Source organism: Barbus barbus, assembly GCF_936440315.1.
Source record: "Barbus barbus genome assembly, chromosome: 4".
Classification (NCBI taxonomy): Eukaryota; Metazoa; Chordata; class Actinopteri; order Cypriniformes; family Cyprinidae; genus Barbus; species Barbus barbus.
In genome coordinates, this window is record NC_136732.1 from 30,357,012 (window position 1) to 30,373,356 (window position 16,345).

General features: G+C 40.9%; 1 protein-coding gene across 1 annotated transcript in view; it reads right to left on the bottom strand.

Moving 5' to 3' along the window:
* Positions 1-16,345, bottom strand: part of LOC306864388 (voltage-dependent T-type calcium channel subunit alpha-1I-like) — a gene marked incomplete at its 5' end in the record, with an annotated part of 186,726 nt that overhangs the window by 52,962 nt on the left and 117,419 nt on the right. The window contains 6 exons of the mRNA XM_079408392.1: positions 612-1,088; positions 2,612-2,772; positions 4,407-4,494; positions 5,232-5,387; positions 6,298-6,415; positions 10,546-10,731. Coding sequence (XP_079264518.1) covers positions 612-1,088; positions 2,612-2,772; positions 4,407-4,494; positions 5,232-5,387; positions 6,298-6,415; positions 10,546-10,731 — 1,186 coding nt within the window. The remainder of the gene's footprint in view (positions 1-611; positions 1,089-2,611; positions 2,773-4,406; positions 4,495-5,231; positions 5,388-6,297; positions 6,416-10,545; positions 10,732-16,345) is intronic.

The following is a 16,345-nucleotide window of genomic DNA, read 5'->3' on the forward strand; positions in this document are numbered from 1 at the left end:
ATTATATCATTAGTGACTGACATTGCAGCAGTTACAGTACTTTGTCCTTGTCTAAAACCTGACTGAGTTTGACAGTCGAATATTAATAGCTGACAAATAGTACTTTAACTGTTCATTTACCATAGATTCAAAATTTTAGCTGTAACAGACAATCTTGAAATAGGCCGATAATTATCCAAAACAGTGGAATCTGCCCCCTTCAGTAATGGCCGAATAATTGCTAACTTCATCAGATCACTGCTTAAACTTAAATTAAAAATAGAAGCAATAGGTCTCACTACTAAGTCTGCAGATATTTTTTTAAAAGTAAGGCTCTATTTGATCAGGGCCAGCAGACGTTTTACAATCAAGACTTATCAAGGCTTTATGAACCTGAGACAGAGAAATAGGTAGCATCTTAAAAACATTTCTTATACAACTTGAAGAGATGGTCATATTATCCTTACCATATGCATCTACAGAGAAACCAGATGAAGTGATTGAACTTATATTAGTAAAATGTGTATTAAAAGCTTCTACTATATTAATTTCTTCAAAGTCAGTCATGAGTTAGAAAAACAATTACAGAATGAGTGAACTATGCCTTGAAAACATTATTAATGGACACTTACATAGTCCAGCTCATCGTCCAGATCCTCCCTGTCCTTACGTGCATTGACCTGAGGGTAGACTTCATTGATGATTTGTGGTTGGACTGACGGTGTCTTCCCATTACAGTCCTGGTGCTCTCCAACGCTTCCCAGACCCCCAGAGAAGCTCTTCTTGCGTTGCCGGGGATGCAGAGGAGGCAAGGCTGGTCCAGGCACCTGCAGCAGCTCAGGAAGCTCCAGAGAGAGAGCCCGCCGTTCTCTGCGTGGGACAAAGTGTCTGGAGAGCAAAGGCGGGTGCAGAGGAGGGAGCGGAGGAGACAGAAGGGACTCCTGCTCAGCGGGGCGAGAGTGAGGGCTACGGACCCTTAAACTGCCTCCGCCCCCCATCCCCAGGCATCTAGAGGATCGACCCAAGCTGTTCCAGCTCAACCTGCGACTCCATATTCCTGGCCGTGCGGGCCGTCCCCAGTTGTGGTACAGAGAGGCTCGTCCTGGACACTGAAATGCATAGAATGCATGCAAGCTGAATGACAGAATGACACTGAAATGCATAGAATGCATGCAAGCTGAATTACAGAATGCAAGCTGACAGTCAATATATGAACATGCATTTAAGCACACACCCCTATGTTTGATCCCAAACACACTCTGCAAGACTGAAACAACTTATTTGCTTTCTAAAAAACTCAGAATGTATGCTCATTGCAGACACTTCTAGTGTGCATGGTTGTGAGACAGGCTGACACTAGTTGTGAGAGCTACAACAACATCAATCAAACCGTTTTGGAATCCGGCTGACCTGTCAACAGGTGTTCAGACTGTTCTGAAAGGGTGAATAAATGAGCAAAAGAGTGCACTTTGGGAAGTGTCATCCATCAAGCCATCAGTTCTTCCATCAAGCAAGAACACATACACACACACACACACACACACAAAAACTAAGAACTTTGTACTGTGTGCTTTAGAAGGAGAAAAAATGTGTTGAAATAGATGATAAAAAAGCATAATTAAAAAGGCACTGTAATATATTTTTTAGAAACTATCATTAAAAATAATTATACATATCCAAAAGTATTCTAAAATAATTGGATTATTAAAATTTAAATGACTAAATTACAAAAATTTGCCTAGCATTATTAACATTGTGCTTTTACCTCCCATGGGAAATAAACAGTAAACACGATTTTTAGTTGAACACATTCTGTGTATTTAAGTGATGGGTTCAGGTGATTGGACATTATTATATATCAGACAACAATCTAAATTAATTTAATTTTTCAAAATTACCATACATTTACATATTAATCAACACTCAGCATTATTTGCTTGTCATAATTAATGTTGTACTTCTACTGTCCACAGGAAGCTGATGGTAAACACGTTTAGTGGAACGAATACTGTATTTCAAAGAGATGGGTTCAGGTCCAGGTGTTTGGATTGCAGTGGTGGGATGATGCTGTACCGTAAAGTTTCTCTCATTGCGTTAATCTGCTGCGACCTCCACAACCTAAAACCCAAAACCATCCCACACGATGCACTAAAGTTTTGGGTGTTACATGATTTATATAATTCCTGGTGAATCTGACTAAAACAACAGACAGCGCATACAAATAAACCACACTTTCTACTCATTCTTAGCGAATTCCACCCTCACTGTCTAGAACCCTCATAAAAAGCCAACCTCCTCAAAAGGGCTGTCATTATTTAAACCATTGTAAAAATAATTATGTAGTTTATAAGTTGCTCTCAGCTCTTCAAGTGCCTGCTCAACGACCCTCTGTGTATGCTAATATAGTGCAAGCTAGACAAGTAGAGACGGCTCTCTAAGTGCTGAGTAAGTGTCTTATTAATGGTTCGCAAAATGCTAATACATGCAGAGCTGATGGATAATTATTGTGTTCTTTGTGCTTTTTTGAGAGGGTTTGGATTGCTGGAGCGGTGCGATATAGCTTTGGTGCCCTCTCGGTGAGTAAGACCCTGTAATGAATGGCAGGTTGACTGCAGCATGCACAATAGCTCACCAGCGCCGTCTGCTCCAGGCTAGCCCTGCCCAGAGAGCTCACGCTGCTCTTGCGGGAACCCAGGGCAAAGCTCAGCCTTTCAGATGGGTACAGGCCCCTGGCGTTGGGTGCAGGTGCCAAATCCAGATGTCCATTAGGGGTCAAAGTGGAAATCTTGGGATCTGCACAAACACACATACCAAGACTGATTAGATCACAAACACATCAGAAGAACTCAAGCCATGAGAAACAATAGCTGGCTTATCGCAAGGCACAATAAGTCAAAAACAATTTGTTTTGTGTTTGTGGTGCGGAATTAAGAAGTAAATTCTACCAAGCCTATTAAAGTTTCAACTTGCGTGATTTCTAGTATTTCTAAAGGGGTCCTCTTATGCCACTGGTGGGAGCGTGAAAGTTTGTCTTCTGTTTGTGGAGAGCGTCAATGTGTACATGCATTATTCATAACATCATGTCTTCAGATCTCACAGCGCCATGGTTTTTTTCTGTTTTTGACCAGATATTAATGAGGCATTTCAATGCATTGCTTTCACTTACTCAATTTTGAAACAGTTTAGGATATTGCATGATCTTAGCATTTTGTCACAATAACTAGTCTATCTATGGGGTCAGTAAGATTTTGAAAATGTTTTTTTTTAAAGACGTCTCTTATGATCACCAAGGCAACATTTTTAAAATAAAAAATAAGTACTATTTTGAAAATTATTCCAATTTAAAATACGGTAGCTGTTTTCTGTTTTAAAATGTAATTTATTCCTGCCATGTCAAAGCTGAATTTTCAGCAGCCATTACTTCAGTCTACAGTGTCACATGATCCTTCAGAAACACTACTAACATACTGATTTGGCAATTTTGAAAACAGTTGTGCTGCTTTGAATTTTGAGGAAATTGTGATTTTTAAAAACTTTTTGGAAAATAACAGCATTTATTTGTAATAGAAAACTTTTACAACATTAGAAATGTATTTACTATCACTTTTGATCAACTTAAGGCCTTGATAAAATACAGCATTCGTTTCTTAAAATAAAAAAAATAAAAAATCTTAATGACCCCAAAATTGACACCAAACAATAAATGACTAGCTTTAACTAATTCAAATTATTGGCATAACACATCATTTACATCTGGACTTATCCTTGACAAAACCTTCACCAACAAAATTATTTTAACAAGTCAAAATACAGAAAGGCTTACTTTCTTACCAACTATGAATGTTAACGTAGCTGACTATAGCACAGTGTAATGTCATTGTAAAAGACTGTTATTAACCTTTTTTATTTCTTTCAGATAATCTGAAAAGGAGCTCAGAAAATTAACAGTTTCTGCTTAGAATGAACCAACATAATATATATATATATATATATATATATATATATATATATAAAAAGAACAGAAGGTTCAGAAGCAAACGGAAAAACACAGCTGTGCTTTAAAGGGATAGTTCACCCAAAAATATAAATTCTGTCATCATTTACTCACCCTCAAGTAGTTCCAAACCTGTATGAATGTCTTTGTTCTGCTGAACACAAATGAAGATATTCTGAAGAATGTGGGAAACAGAGCAGTTCTGGGGCAACATTGACTTCAATAGTATTTTTTTTCCTACTATGGAAATCATTGGTGCCCCAAAACAGCCTGGTTACAAACTTTCTTCAAAATATCATCCTTTGTGTTTGACAGAACAAAGAATTCATACAGATTTGGAACTACTTGAGGGTGAGTAAACGATGACAGAATTTTGATTCTTGGGTGAACTATCCCTTTAAGAACACTTCTTAGTTAGTCCACAGTTCAGTACCTGACAGCTGGAGCGAGTCCTTTTTCTCAGTTTCTTCTAAGTTACAAGAGGATCTGTCATCATCAGAGTAGGAACGGTTAGCATCACCCTGCCGAAGACACAAGATAGCTTGAGTTACATTCACATGGCACAGAGATTTCACTCTCAGAGTCAGTTTGGTTATAGACTGTGGCTTTCACTCGTTTATGATCGTAGTGTGTGAACGTAACCATACTTAACCACGGGGTAGACAATGTTATTCTACTGCTGCGTGAGCCAGACAAATAACAGACGAAATGAGGGACAGAATTTCTTTTGTAATATAATTAAACAGCCCTGAGCATTTTTTAATAGATATGTCAATCTCGTTGCCCTCCCTCTGATAGTCAATCGCATTTGCTCTAGTTCCCCACTCACCCTCACACATTGCCTCAGATCTAGACCATAACCTGGAGGCCCACTTCTACATGCTCCCTGGAGAGATAACCTACTCCTGCAGTCTGCATACCTGCCCGTGAAGCCCTATTTATACAAGCATGCACATCAAAAATATATTCACCGGCAAGAACAACATAAGCCTTTGAAAAAATGCCCCAGGACAGTGGTAAGTTATTAGAGCCACGCCATGTTCTCACTGTCATTTTGTTGCCAAACACCAGCACAAATTTGACCCCGTTATGAAAAGCATCACAGCCAACAGATGCTTTTCACAATAACGTATTCAAATGAACTCAGTGAGCATGAAATATTAATATTCAGCAGCTAAACTAAAAAGTTATTGGCCCTGTTACATTGGAGATTGTTTTGTGCATCAAAAAAACCACAAAACTGTGCTATGCACCTTACCTCAGCCTGAAATCCTTCCACTAATATGGCCACAAGCAGATTGAACAGAACGTAGTTCCCAAAAGTCATGAGCGCAACAAAATATAGGGCAGCCAGGGGGGAGGTAGAGGCCATGCCGTTATACAAAACCATATTCCAGTCCTCTTGAGTTAGGATCTGCACACAAACACACACAGAGACAAAAAAAAACAAATGTAACATTATATTAAATTTCCATGGGAGCAAGATAGATCGATAAATAAACAAACACTTAAATACCAATTAAATTGTAGATTGTAGAATTGTTTTTATATATTATTTCATTATATGCATTTTATTTTTATTTAATATTTTGTTTAATATAAGAAAAATATAAATAAGCATTTATATCTAATACTTTCCTTTTTTATTTATTGTAATAAAATGGCCAATAAAATAAATAAATTAATACATGCATGCATACATACATATTGATATGATTATATTAATTCTACATTTTGTTTCTCACACATACACTTTTGTGCCCAAGTGGTACCAATAGCCTATAACAGATGTGCTTTATTATAAAACATAAACAAACAAATTCCATATTTTGTTATTTAAATATATATTTTTTATTATCTAAAAAAAATCTCATATGTATTTTTCTATATTTTTATTTTATATAATAAAATAAAACATCTAAATAAGCATTTATATCTAATGCTTTCCCTGTTTTTTTATTAATTATAAAATAAATAAAATAAATAAATAAATACATGCATGCATACATAAATATTGATATCATCTCATATTATATTATTTCTATGTTTTGTTTCGCTATTTATTGTATATTATAGACCATGCCAATAAATATAAATATTACTATATTAACAATATTAAATATAGTATATACAAAAATAATAAATAAATACAAATAATTTTTTTGCCTATTTTATATAACAATTCCATGTAGTAGTCCAAATCTTTCATTTCCACAGAGAATACTCAGGGGTGTGTGATTAAAATGTGTTCTCACACAGTTCCCAGTTGCCCTGTGTTTCGCAGTGCTGTCATAAGTGAGATGAGTTTTGAGAGCGCTACACACCTGAAACACTGTGACAATGGCCCAAAGCAGGGAGTCAAAGTTTTTCCTGTCAGGTACTGTGTCCCCAGCCTCTGTCTTCAGGCTAAACTTGCAGCCAAATATGTGCATTCCCAGAATACTGCAGAAACAATCAGACAAACAAGCTCTGAATGTTACTCTCACGTTTAGATATTCTGATACCGTATGCTTCTGATCGACCTCAACAGGATGTGAGATGAATGAGTCTGTCAGAGATGAGGAGCCTATAAAAATGATATCAGTGCTGTGTGAAGAGACATATGTCTTGGTTGGACAGCAGCCAGAGATGAGACGGATCACAGCATAAAGAATGCAACACACACCAAGAGATAAAAGAGACAGGGTGATGCTATAAACATACAAACAATGTTGGCGGTAACATGTTACAAATGACAGATTTTATGTAATCAGATCATAAACGTTATTCATTACATGTAAACCAAAATATGTGTCACAAAAGCAAAAGCTTTGTTGTATGTGTGAGTATAATGAGCATTGTAGTTCTAGACAGTGTGTATCATGCTTCAGGGCCGTGCAGAGACCTTTGGAGGGGCAGGAGCTCAAAGTATAAAAGGGGCACATGGAACACGGCTTTTAATAGGGCTGTGCTCCTTGCTGATATGTGCATCGAAATGGATGCTTCTGTTCTGTACTGATACAGCAGCAAATGCCATGACGCAGGTTTGAAAAAGGAACACAGAACAGAAAAGACCATTTGTGACCCTGGACCACAAAACCAGTCTTAAGTGTCAGTTTTTGCTAAATTGAGATTTATACATCATCTGGAAGCTGAATAAATAAGCTTTCCATTGGTATATGTTAGAATTGGACAATATTTGCCCGAGATACAACTATTTAATCTATATCTGGAATCTGAGGGTGCAAAATAATCAAAATATTGAGAAAATTGCCTTTAAAGTTCTTAGCAATGTATATTACTAATCAAAAATTACGTTTTGATATATTTATGGTAAGAAATTTACAAAATATTCTCATGGAACATGATCTTGACTTAATATCCTATTGATTTTTGGCATAAAAGAAAAATGGATAATTTTGACCCATACAATGTATTTTTGGCTATTGCTACAAATATACCCCGGCGACTTAAGACTTGTTTTGTGGTCCAGGGTCACATTTTAAGTGTAAAGGTTAAAGACATTTTTTGCACCTCTTAATTACTCTGGAATGATATTATTATTGTTGTTGTTGTTGTTGTTAGTGAGTTTACAGGGTATGGTGGTTTTGCTGTTGTAAACACTACTGTTGTTGTTGTAGAAAAAATATTCCTGTCTTATTTCAAATAGAATTCTATTCTAATCCTGTTCTGAATTTATTCATTTTTTGAATGATAATAATTATAAAAACAGGATTTATAAGTATAATTCAGAGGACGAGAAAATCAGTATAAGCCTGTTTTACCAGTGTTGTGATAATTATTTTAAGGCACTCTACGTTTTTTTAAATAAATACTGTAATAATAATAATAGTTCAAAGTATGAATAGTTTTTAGTCAGATAACATAAAAAAGACAAGACACCTCAACGCGCTTTTAACTTTTACACATTTTAATTAAACAGCAAGAACGAAAGAGAACAAGCACCTTTGTTTTTATTGCTGTGGGTAGAACTACGTTAGCTGCATTTTTAATATTTAATATAAATATTTAAAAATATAAATTCATCCGCACTTTATTCGAGCAGGTGTTTTCACATAGAGGTTTCTAGATTTAAATTAAAAGAGACATGACCTGACGTTTTATTTGTATCCAAAATGAGGAGATATGAATATCAGGAGAGCTGAACACTCTCGTGCAGTGCATGTTTCATTCATACTCGAAGTCAGAGGGCTGTGCATGATCTCTTCACACCGTTCTCGTAAAATATCAATAATTCAATAATATATACAAGTACACAGCTCCGCTGAGAACTCCACTTACTGGCAACCGTCGGACATTATTAAAGGCATCCTAAAGGTGTCTGAACGTGAGGGATCGTCCCGGATGAGATCGTCATGTGAAAGGTCATCATGTGGATAATTTAATTTACGGCTAAACTATTATTAATTAATTTTACTAATAGTTAGATTGGGCAGGCCTTCACAAAAGGGCGTTTAATTACAAAAAAAATAAAAATTGCCTTGACAAAAGGCCACTTTGGGCATTAAGGGGAAAAGGGGCAGGTGCTCAAGCACCCACCGCACCCCCCTCTGCACGTGCCTGTCATGCTTAGGAGTGACACACAATGCATTGCAATGGTTTCTTGCAGCCTACTGCCAGATTTACTACTTAAAAGCTGCAAAACAATGCTGATAAATATGAGTAGTGGACAAAATATCAGAGTCTGGGGACTACATCAGAGCTGTGGTGGATTTGCTCTGTCCTGAAACTCAAAATAAATTTTGCTGATATTTTGACAATGGTTGTGCACAGTTTAAGACTATATGAAATATATAGTGCTTGTATAAAATATGCCTATATAAAATCTATAGAAATGTTTAAATCGAAGGCTGATAGTCCTGTGACATGTTTATACTTTTCTGAAGAAAAAAAAATCACTGGGAAGTAAATAAAAGAAATTAAAAGAATAAATTCATACATAAAGTAAAATGCAATGTTGTACAACATTACTTTTAACAGTAACATCCCACAAAACTCCATACAAACCCAGTGACAAACGTGTTTCTTTCCTCATTTGTGTTCAGCAGTTCTCTATGCAGCAGAGCAATGATGAAACCAATTAATAATAGGCACAAATATAGCTTCCAGTCTGTAATGCTGATTCATTCTCTCCATTCGCTCCATCCATACGTCATCCCAGGCATCTGCTAACAGTTACGAAAGCCTGTTGACTGTACCCGCAGGCTGTGGACGACTCTATCCGTTTAAGAGACATAAATCAGGGCATTGTTTTCAGATGAGGGATTATAAATTGAGATGGTTAGTGAGGGGGGAAGGGGATACGCTGAAAGCTAAACGTGAGTGGGAAAGATGGATCGGCAGGATTGGTTTATGCACTCAATCCTGCAGCAGCCTCCATCTGTCTCGGTGCACTCTGCTGGAATTGCAGCGCTGCAGGGGGAAGGCGGGAGAGTCAGTGGGCACCAGGGGCCTGAGTTTTATTGTTCTGCCCTCCATCAATCTCACTCTGATCCTTATGGGCCTGTCACTTGCAGCTGAAGCTAAGGTGTACACTGTGCAGCTGAGACACTCAGCCATGCAGAGCCCGGCGTGATCCAGCTGCTGTCAGGTGTGAGATTTTATAAACCCTCGCTGCTTTGTGTGATAAAGTGTGTGGCGTTTATTACAAACAAGTGTGTGTGGACAGACTATGAGTAAGCACACCGATGTGAGTGAGATTCGTTCAACTACAATTGCATGAGGGAACCATTTGATTGCAATAACAAAGTATAAATAGAATAAATGAATGAATAAATAAATAAAATATAATAATAATAAATGCATTTTAAAAAGTTATATACTTAAATTTATATTTAAACTCCTAATTTGCTAATAGTTAGTAAGGTAGTTGTTAAGTTTAGGTATTGGGTAGGATTAGGGAAGTAGAATATGGTCACGCAGAATATGGGCTTTATAAATACTAATAAACAGCCAATATGTTAATAATAGGCATGCTAATAAGCAACTATGTAATAGTGAGAATTGATCCCTATACTAAACGGTTACCATATATTCTAATAATTTACCATATATTCTAATAATTAATAATAATTTAATCAATTAATCTTTTGATTTTGTATGATAAAACAAGCCAAGAGATCATCAGTAATGTACTTATATATACATACACTTTTGTGCCCAAGTGGTACACAACAGCATATATCAGAAGCTTTACTATAAATAAACAAAAAAATAAATAAATAACTATACATTCAATATTTTAATGTTATATTTTTTTATTTTCTAAAAAAGCCCACAAATAGATAATATACTTATGTATTTTTCTATACATAATACTGTATGATAAAACAGCCCAAATACATATACATAAATATTTTTTCCTCTTTTTATTGTATATAACAAAACAAGCCAAGGGAAAAAATATATGTATGTGTGTGTGTTTAAAGACAAAGTGTGTCTTTTATTACAAACAAGTGCGCGCTCCGATACAGAGACTATGAGTAAGCACACAGATATGAAACAGATTCATTTTCATTCACCAATAATTGCAAAAGAGACCCACAGGAATGCAATAACGAAGCTCAACCCACCTGAATATGAAGATAAAGAGCATTAGTAACATGCAGAATGTGGCCACGTTGTCCATGGTCTTCATCAGGACCACCAGCTGTCTGCGCAGAGCTGGCATGAAACGCACCAGCTTTATGACCCTCAACAGTCTGAACGTCCTCAGGACAGACAGACCCCCGTCAGACTGCCCAATGATCTCACATACACTATACACAAACACACAAAAAAGTGTTGATTATAATGTAGAAAAAAATAAAAATTAAAAAAAATTATATATATATATATATATATATATATATATATATATATATATATATATATATACAGTGCCCTCCAAAAGTATTGGAACAGTAAAGACAAAATTGCTCTGTTGGCTGTGGAGTCAAGACATTTACAAATATGATTAAAAGATGAATATGAGACAAAACTACACAATGTCACATTTTATTATTGGGTGATTCAACACATATGTTTTACCAGCTAAGAAGTTCAGCACTTTTAGAGTTTCATCCCTCTGTTTCATCTGATGTAAGCATAAGTGTTGGAACAGTTGCCTCACAGATCTTTCTAAGTGATCAGCTGTATCCTGTTGCATTAATTCTTCAGATATTAAAAGCAGGGAATGTGTCGTATCAGTTATATCCATTATTTCTGCATTCTGAATCTTGCATTCGATGATGACACACACAAACCAGGATGAAGATGAGGGAGCTGACTTTGAGAGAAAAGAAAGCAATTTGGATGCTAAAATAAAAGAGGAAGTCAGAATCAAAATCAAGAGTTTGGAAACCACCAGCGACACCAGCAACCAAAAACGACCTGATCGGCTGAGAAAACAACCGTAGTTGATGACAGACAAATCATAAAAGCTGTGAAAATGAACCCTAAAAGACGTGTCTGTAAAATCACCAACAACTTCCAGAAAGCTGGTGTGATGCTCTGACAATCTACTGTCCTCAGGAGACATTGACACAGAATTACAGATGCTACACAGCAAGATGCAAACCTCTGACCAGCACCAAAAATAGAAAGGCAAGATTAGAGTTAGCAAAACAGCACAAAGTTGGGCCAGAAGAGTTTTGGAACTGTTTATGGGCCGATGAGACAAAGATGAACCTTTATCTAAGTGATGGGAAAGCAAAAATGTGGAGAAAAAAGGGAACTGCAATGATCCCAAGCATACAGCCTCATCTGTAAAGCATGGTGGAGGTGGTGTCATGGCATGGGCATGCATGGCTGTCTCTGGAACAGGCCCTCTCAACTTTACTGATGACTTCATATATGATGACAGTAGCAGAATGAATTTGGAAGGGTACAAAACCATCTTGCCTACCAATATTCAAGAAAATGCCACATATATATATATATATATATATATATATTTATTTATTTACACACACACACACATATATACATACAGTCCCCTCCAAAAGTATTGGAATTATTGACATCCTTGATAAATGTGAACAAAAAAGCCTGAAAAAAATAATCTGCATCATTAATCCTTTTGATTTTTTATAAAAAAAAAAAAAAATCACAAAAATGTAACCTTTCATTGAACTAAAACAATTGAAAATGGGAGGAAATCTCATTATGAAAGAAATGTTTTTCTCAAATACACATTGGACACAATTACTGACACCCCTAGAAATTATTATGGGTTAAATATCTCTGAAGTATTGAAGCACCAGAACGACCAGACATAGCAAAAGTTTCTTCCCTTAGGCAATCCATCTCATGAACACTTGAACTCTTAACAATAAACATGAAAGACACACAACACCATCATAATTTTTATTTTTTATTTAACACACATACTTATTACATTTCAAATTTGCACCTAACATACCTGTACATACTGAATTGTCTATTTTGTATATTGTGTTTGTGATATTTGGCACATTGTCCATTTTTGTATATTTGTACATTGTTTATTATTATATTTTTTTATTATTATCTGTGTCCTGTCCTGTTGCTGTCATTCTGTCGCACTGTGGAGCTACTGTCACTAAAACAAATTCCTTGTATGTGCAAACATACCTGGCAATAAAGCTAATGCTGATTCTGATTCTGGTATAGGGGGGTTATGAACATGACATTATCCAGCCATGGCTTCCTGTTTCACAAGAATATAAATAGGAGAAAAAACTAAGTCCAAATTCCCTTAATCATTCATCACAATGAGAAAAAACAAAGAATATATTTCTGATGTGCAGCAAAAGATAATTGAGCTTCACAAATTAGTGAAGAGGCTTTAAGAAAAAAGCTAGAGCAGTGAAAATTCCCATTTACACCATCAGGGTAATAATTAAGAATTTCCAATCAACAGAAAATGTTACAAATCTGCCTGGAAGAGGACATGTGTCTATATCGTCCTAATTAGGGCCCTATGAAATCCGTTTTATTTTTTCCCAAATTCCGTTTAATTTTTTTCTAAATTCAGTTCCCTTCCAGGAACTTCGAGCTACGTCCGAAGACGCTATGGGAACGCCATCAGCGTAACCGGCGCTCTGAATATTTTATACAACAGTCTAATGGATGGGCGAGGCGTCACGGGCGGGGTGACGTCACGACCAGGAAGTTATATAAGCACGTGCGGCGGAGCCGGCATCAGCTTTCTGTCATTCAGCAAGCGCTCTGTGTATTGTCAGTCTGATTCTTTGTCTTGTGAGTCTTATTTGGTGTTGTCTGTCTTGGAAAGCCAGGGAAAAATGCCTAAAGCTAAGGCAAAGACTAAGGGCGATCCCAGATCGCGTTTCAGGTTGTGTGTCAGTCCCTGCCCTCGTTACATCACGAGTGGAGACACACACAGCCTGTGCGTGGTCTGTTTGGGTGCGGAGCATGCGGCATCAGCTCTCGAGGGAGCTGGTTGCCTGCACTGTGAGCGGCTCCCGCTGCGCACACTCCGCACCCGGAAGGCTCTCTTCGAGAAGGGAGCCTTCGCGAGCCTCCCACGCGGTGCTGGCCCCGCTGCTGCCGAGGCAGAGCGGCTGCTACACTCGTGGGGCTCGCAGGCTGATCTGGCTGGCGGGAGTGAGACGGGCATGTCTCTATCTCCTCCCGTATCCGCCAGATCTGGTGTCCCGTCTCTCGGGGAAGCGGTTACTTCCCCCCGAGATGAGGACTCAGCGCTTCGTCTATCTTCCTCCGAGGAGATTGATGTGACGAGCGTTGAAGAGGTTACGCCGCCTCTCTCGCCCCAATACGAGGAGCTTTTGGAGGTGGCAACTCGGGCAGTGGCCAAGCTTGACATCAGTTGGCCCCCCGAGAGAACAACTGTGCCGCGGTCCAGCCTGCTGGACGAGCGTTTCCTGCGCTCGCGGCCGCCACCTCTGCGCAGGAGCCTTCCGTTTTTCCCCGATCTCCACACCGAGGTGTCGAGATCGTGGGTGAAACCATATACATCCCGCCCTTTCATTCCCGCGTCAGATTACTACGGTAATGTACGGGAATTGGACGGGCGTGGATACAGGGCGATGCCCCGGATTGAGCAGACGCTGGCGGGCTATCTGTCTCCTTCCACAGCATCGTCCTTGAAGGCTCCTACCCTGCCCACCAGGCCTCTGCGCACCACATCATCCCTGGTGGGCAAGGGGTATGCGGCAGCAGGACAGGCTGGTGCGTGTCTGCACACGATGGCGGTGTTGCAGGCGTACCAGGCCGAACTGCTGAAGGATTTAGATGAGCTGGGGGATGTCAGAGCTGAGGATATCTCAGAGCTCAGGAGAACCGCCGATTTGGCTCTCCGCGCCACCAAGGAGTCGGCCCGTGCTATCGGCCGCTCCATGGCAGCTATGGTGGCAACGGAGAGGCATTTGTGGATGACCCTGTCCGACATTAAGGAGAAGGACAGGGTCTGCCTCCTGGACGCCCCGCTTCAGCCTTCTGGCCTGTTCGGCGACGCCGTGGGTACCGTCGTCGACAGGTTTCAGGAGGCCCGTAGGCAAGCGGAGGCGTTTCGGCGGTTCCTCCCCCGCCGCTCTCTAACTCTGGAGGCTGCTGGGCGGGAGCAGCCTCCTCCGCATACTAGTTCCTCGCACAGGGCTGCGCAGAAGGAGAGCGTCGCCTCTCGTGCTCCCCCGAGGCGGAGCCGAGGGCAGCGGCGCTCCGCGCCGGGGGCCTCAAAACCCAAGACAGACCTGAGGGATGTCTTGGCGGCCAAGAGGTCCGCGGCAAGGAAGTCCTGATGGGCAAGTCCCAGGACTTCGGAGGGTGACCCCTACTGGGGTGGAGCGACTCACACCGCAGCTCACGGTGACCGTCTCCCCTCGGTGCCCTCCGGGGATCTGTCTGCCAACCCTGCAGTTCCAGGGCACAGCAGGTCCCAGCGAGTACTATCCTCAGGTTCTATCGCCTGTGATCTCAGCGGGCCTGAGAGACTCGCCCCAGCCGCCAGACTACGCGTCCCCTGCCGGTACGCTCCAGCAAGACATCGGTCTGGCCGCTTCTCTAACACCAGAGGTCAGTCTCGAGAGACTGATTCCCTTAGTAGATCGTTTGGCGGCCTGGCAACGGCTGCCGAACGTGTCTCTCTGGGTCCTGCGCACGGTAGAGGCTGGCTATTCCATCCAGTTCGATGGGCCGCCCCCGCGGTTCAACGGGGTCTGCGTGACTACGGTCCGCCCCGAGCAGGCTCTGGTCCTGGAACAGGAAGTCAACACTTTGCTGAAAAAGGAAGCCATAGAGTTGGTTCCACTTCACGAAGTGCACACCGACTTCTACAGCCGGTACTTCATTGTTCCGAAGAGGGATGGAGGGCTCAGGCCCATACTGGACTTGCGTCTCTTGAACCTCTCAGTCAGACCGCTGAAGTTCAAGATGTTGACGGTCAAGCAGATCGTGTCCCAAATCAGGTCCGAGGACTGGTTTGTCACGATAGACCTCAAAGACGCCTATTTCCATGTGTCCATCATTCCCTCTCACAGGAAGTTCCTGAGGTTCGCTTTCGGGGGCAAAGCGTACCAGTATCGGGTTCTTCCCTTCGGCCTAGCACTCTCACCCCGCACTTTCACCAAGTGTGTGGATGCGGCACTGGTCCCGTTGCGACTGCAAGGCATCCGCATACTAAATTATATCGACGATTGGTTGATTCTTGCTCAATCAGAGCAGTTGGCAGTTCGGCATCGAGATGTCGTTCTTGCCCACATGAAAGATTTGGGGTTAAGACTAAACGCCAAGAAGAGTGTGCTTTCTCCAGCTCAGAGAACCACTTATCTAGGCGTGGTGTGGGATTCGACCACGATGCAGGCTCGTTTGACCCCTGCTCGGATCGAGTCGATCCTCACGGCAGTCAGGAGAGTGCGAGAAGGCCAGCCATTCACTGTCAAGCAGTTTCAGAGGCTGCTTGGGCTCATGGCAGCTGCGTCCAGCGTGATTCCTTCTGGCCTGCTGTACATGAGGCCCCTACAGTGGTGGCTCAAGACCAGGGGGGTCTCCCTGAGGGGAAACTCGCTCCGCGCTGTCAAGGTATCACGGCGCTGTATCCGTGCCTTAGACATGTGGAGGAAACCCTGGTTCTTGTCCCAGGGCCCGGCGCTGGGAGCTCCTTGTCGCCGCGTCTCGCTAGCGACGGACGCCTCCCTCACCGGTTGGGGTGCGGTCATGAGTGGCCACCCTGCCCGCGGTCTGTGGAGTGGTCGCCACCTGACGTGGCATATCAACTGGCTAGAGATCCTAGCTGTGTTCCGTGCTCTCAAGCACTTCCTCCCAGACCTGAGAGATCGCCACGTGCTGGTCCGCACCGACAGCACGGCAGTGGTCTCTTACATCAACCACCAAGGAGGTCTGCGGTCGCGCCCCTTGTACAAGCTGGCACACCAG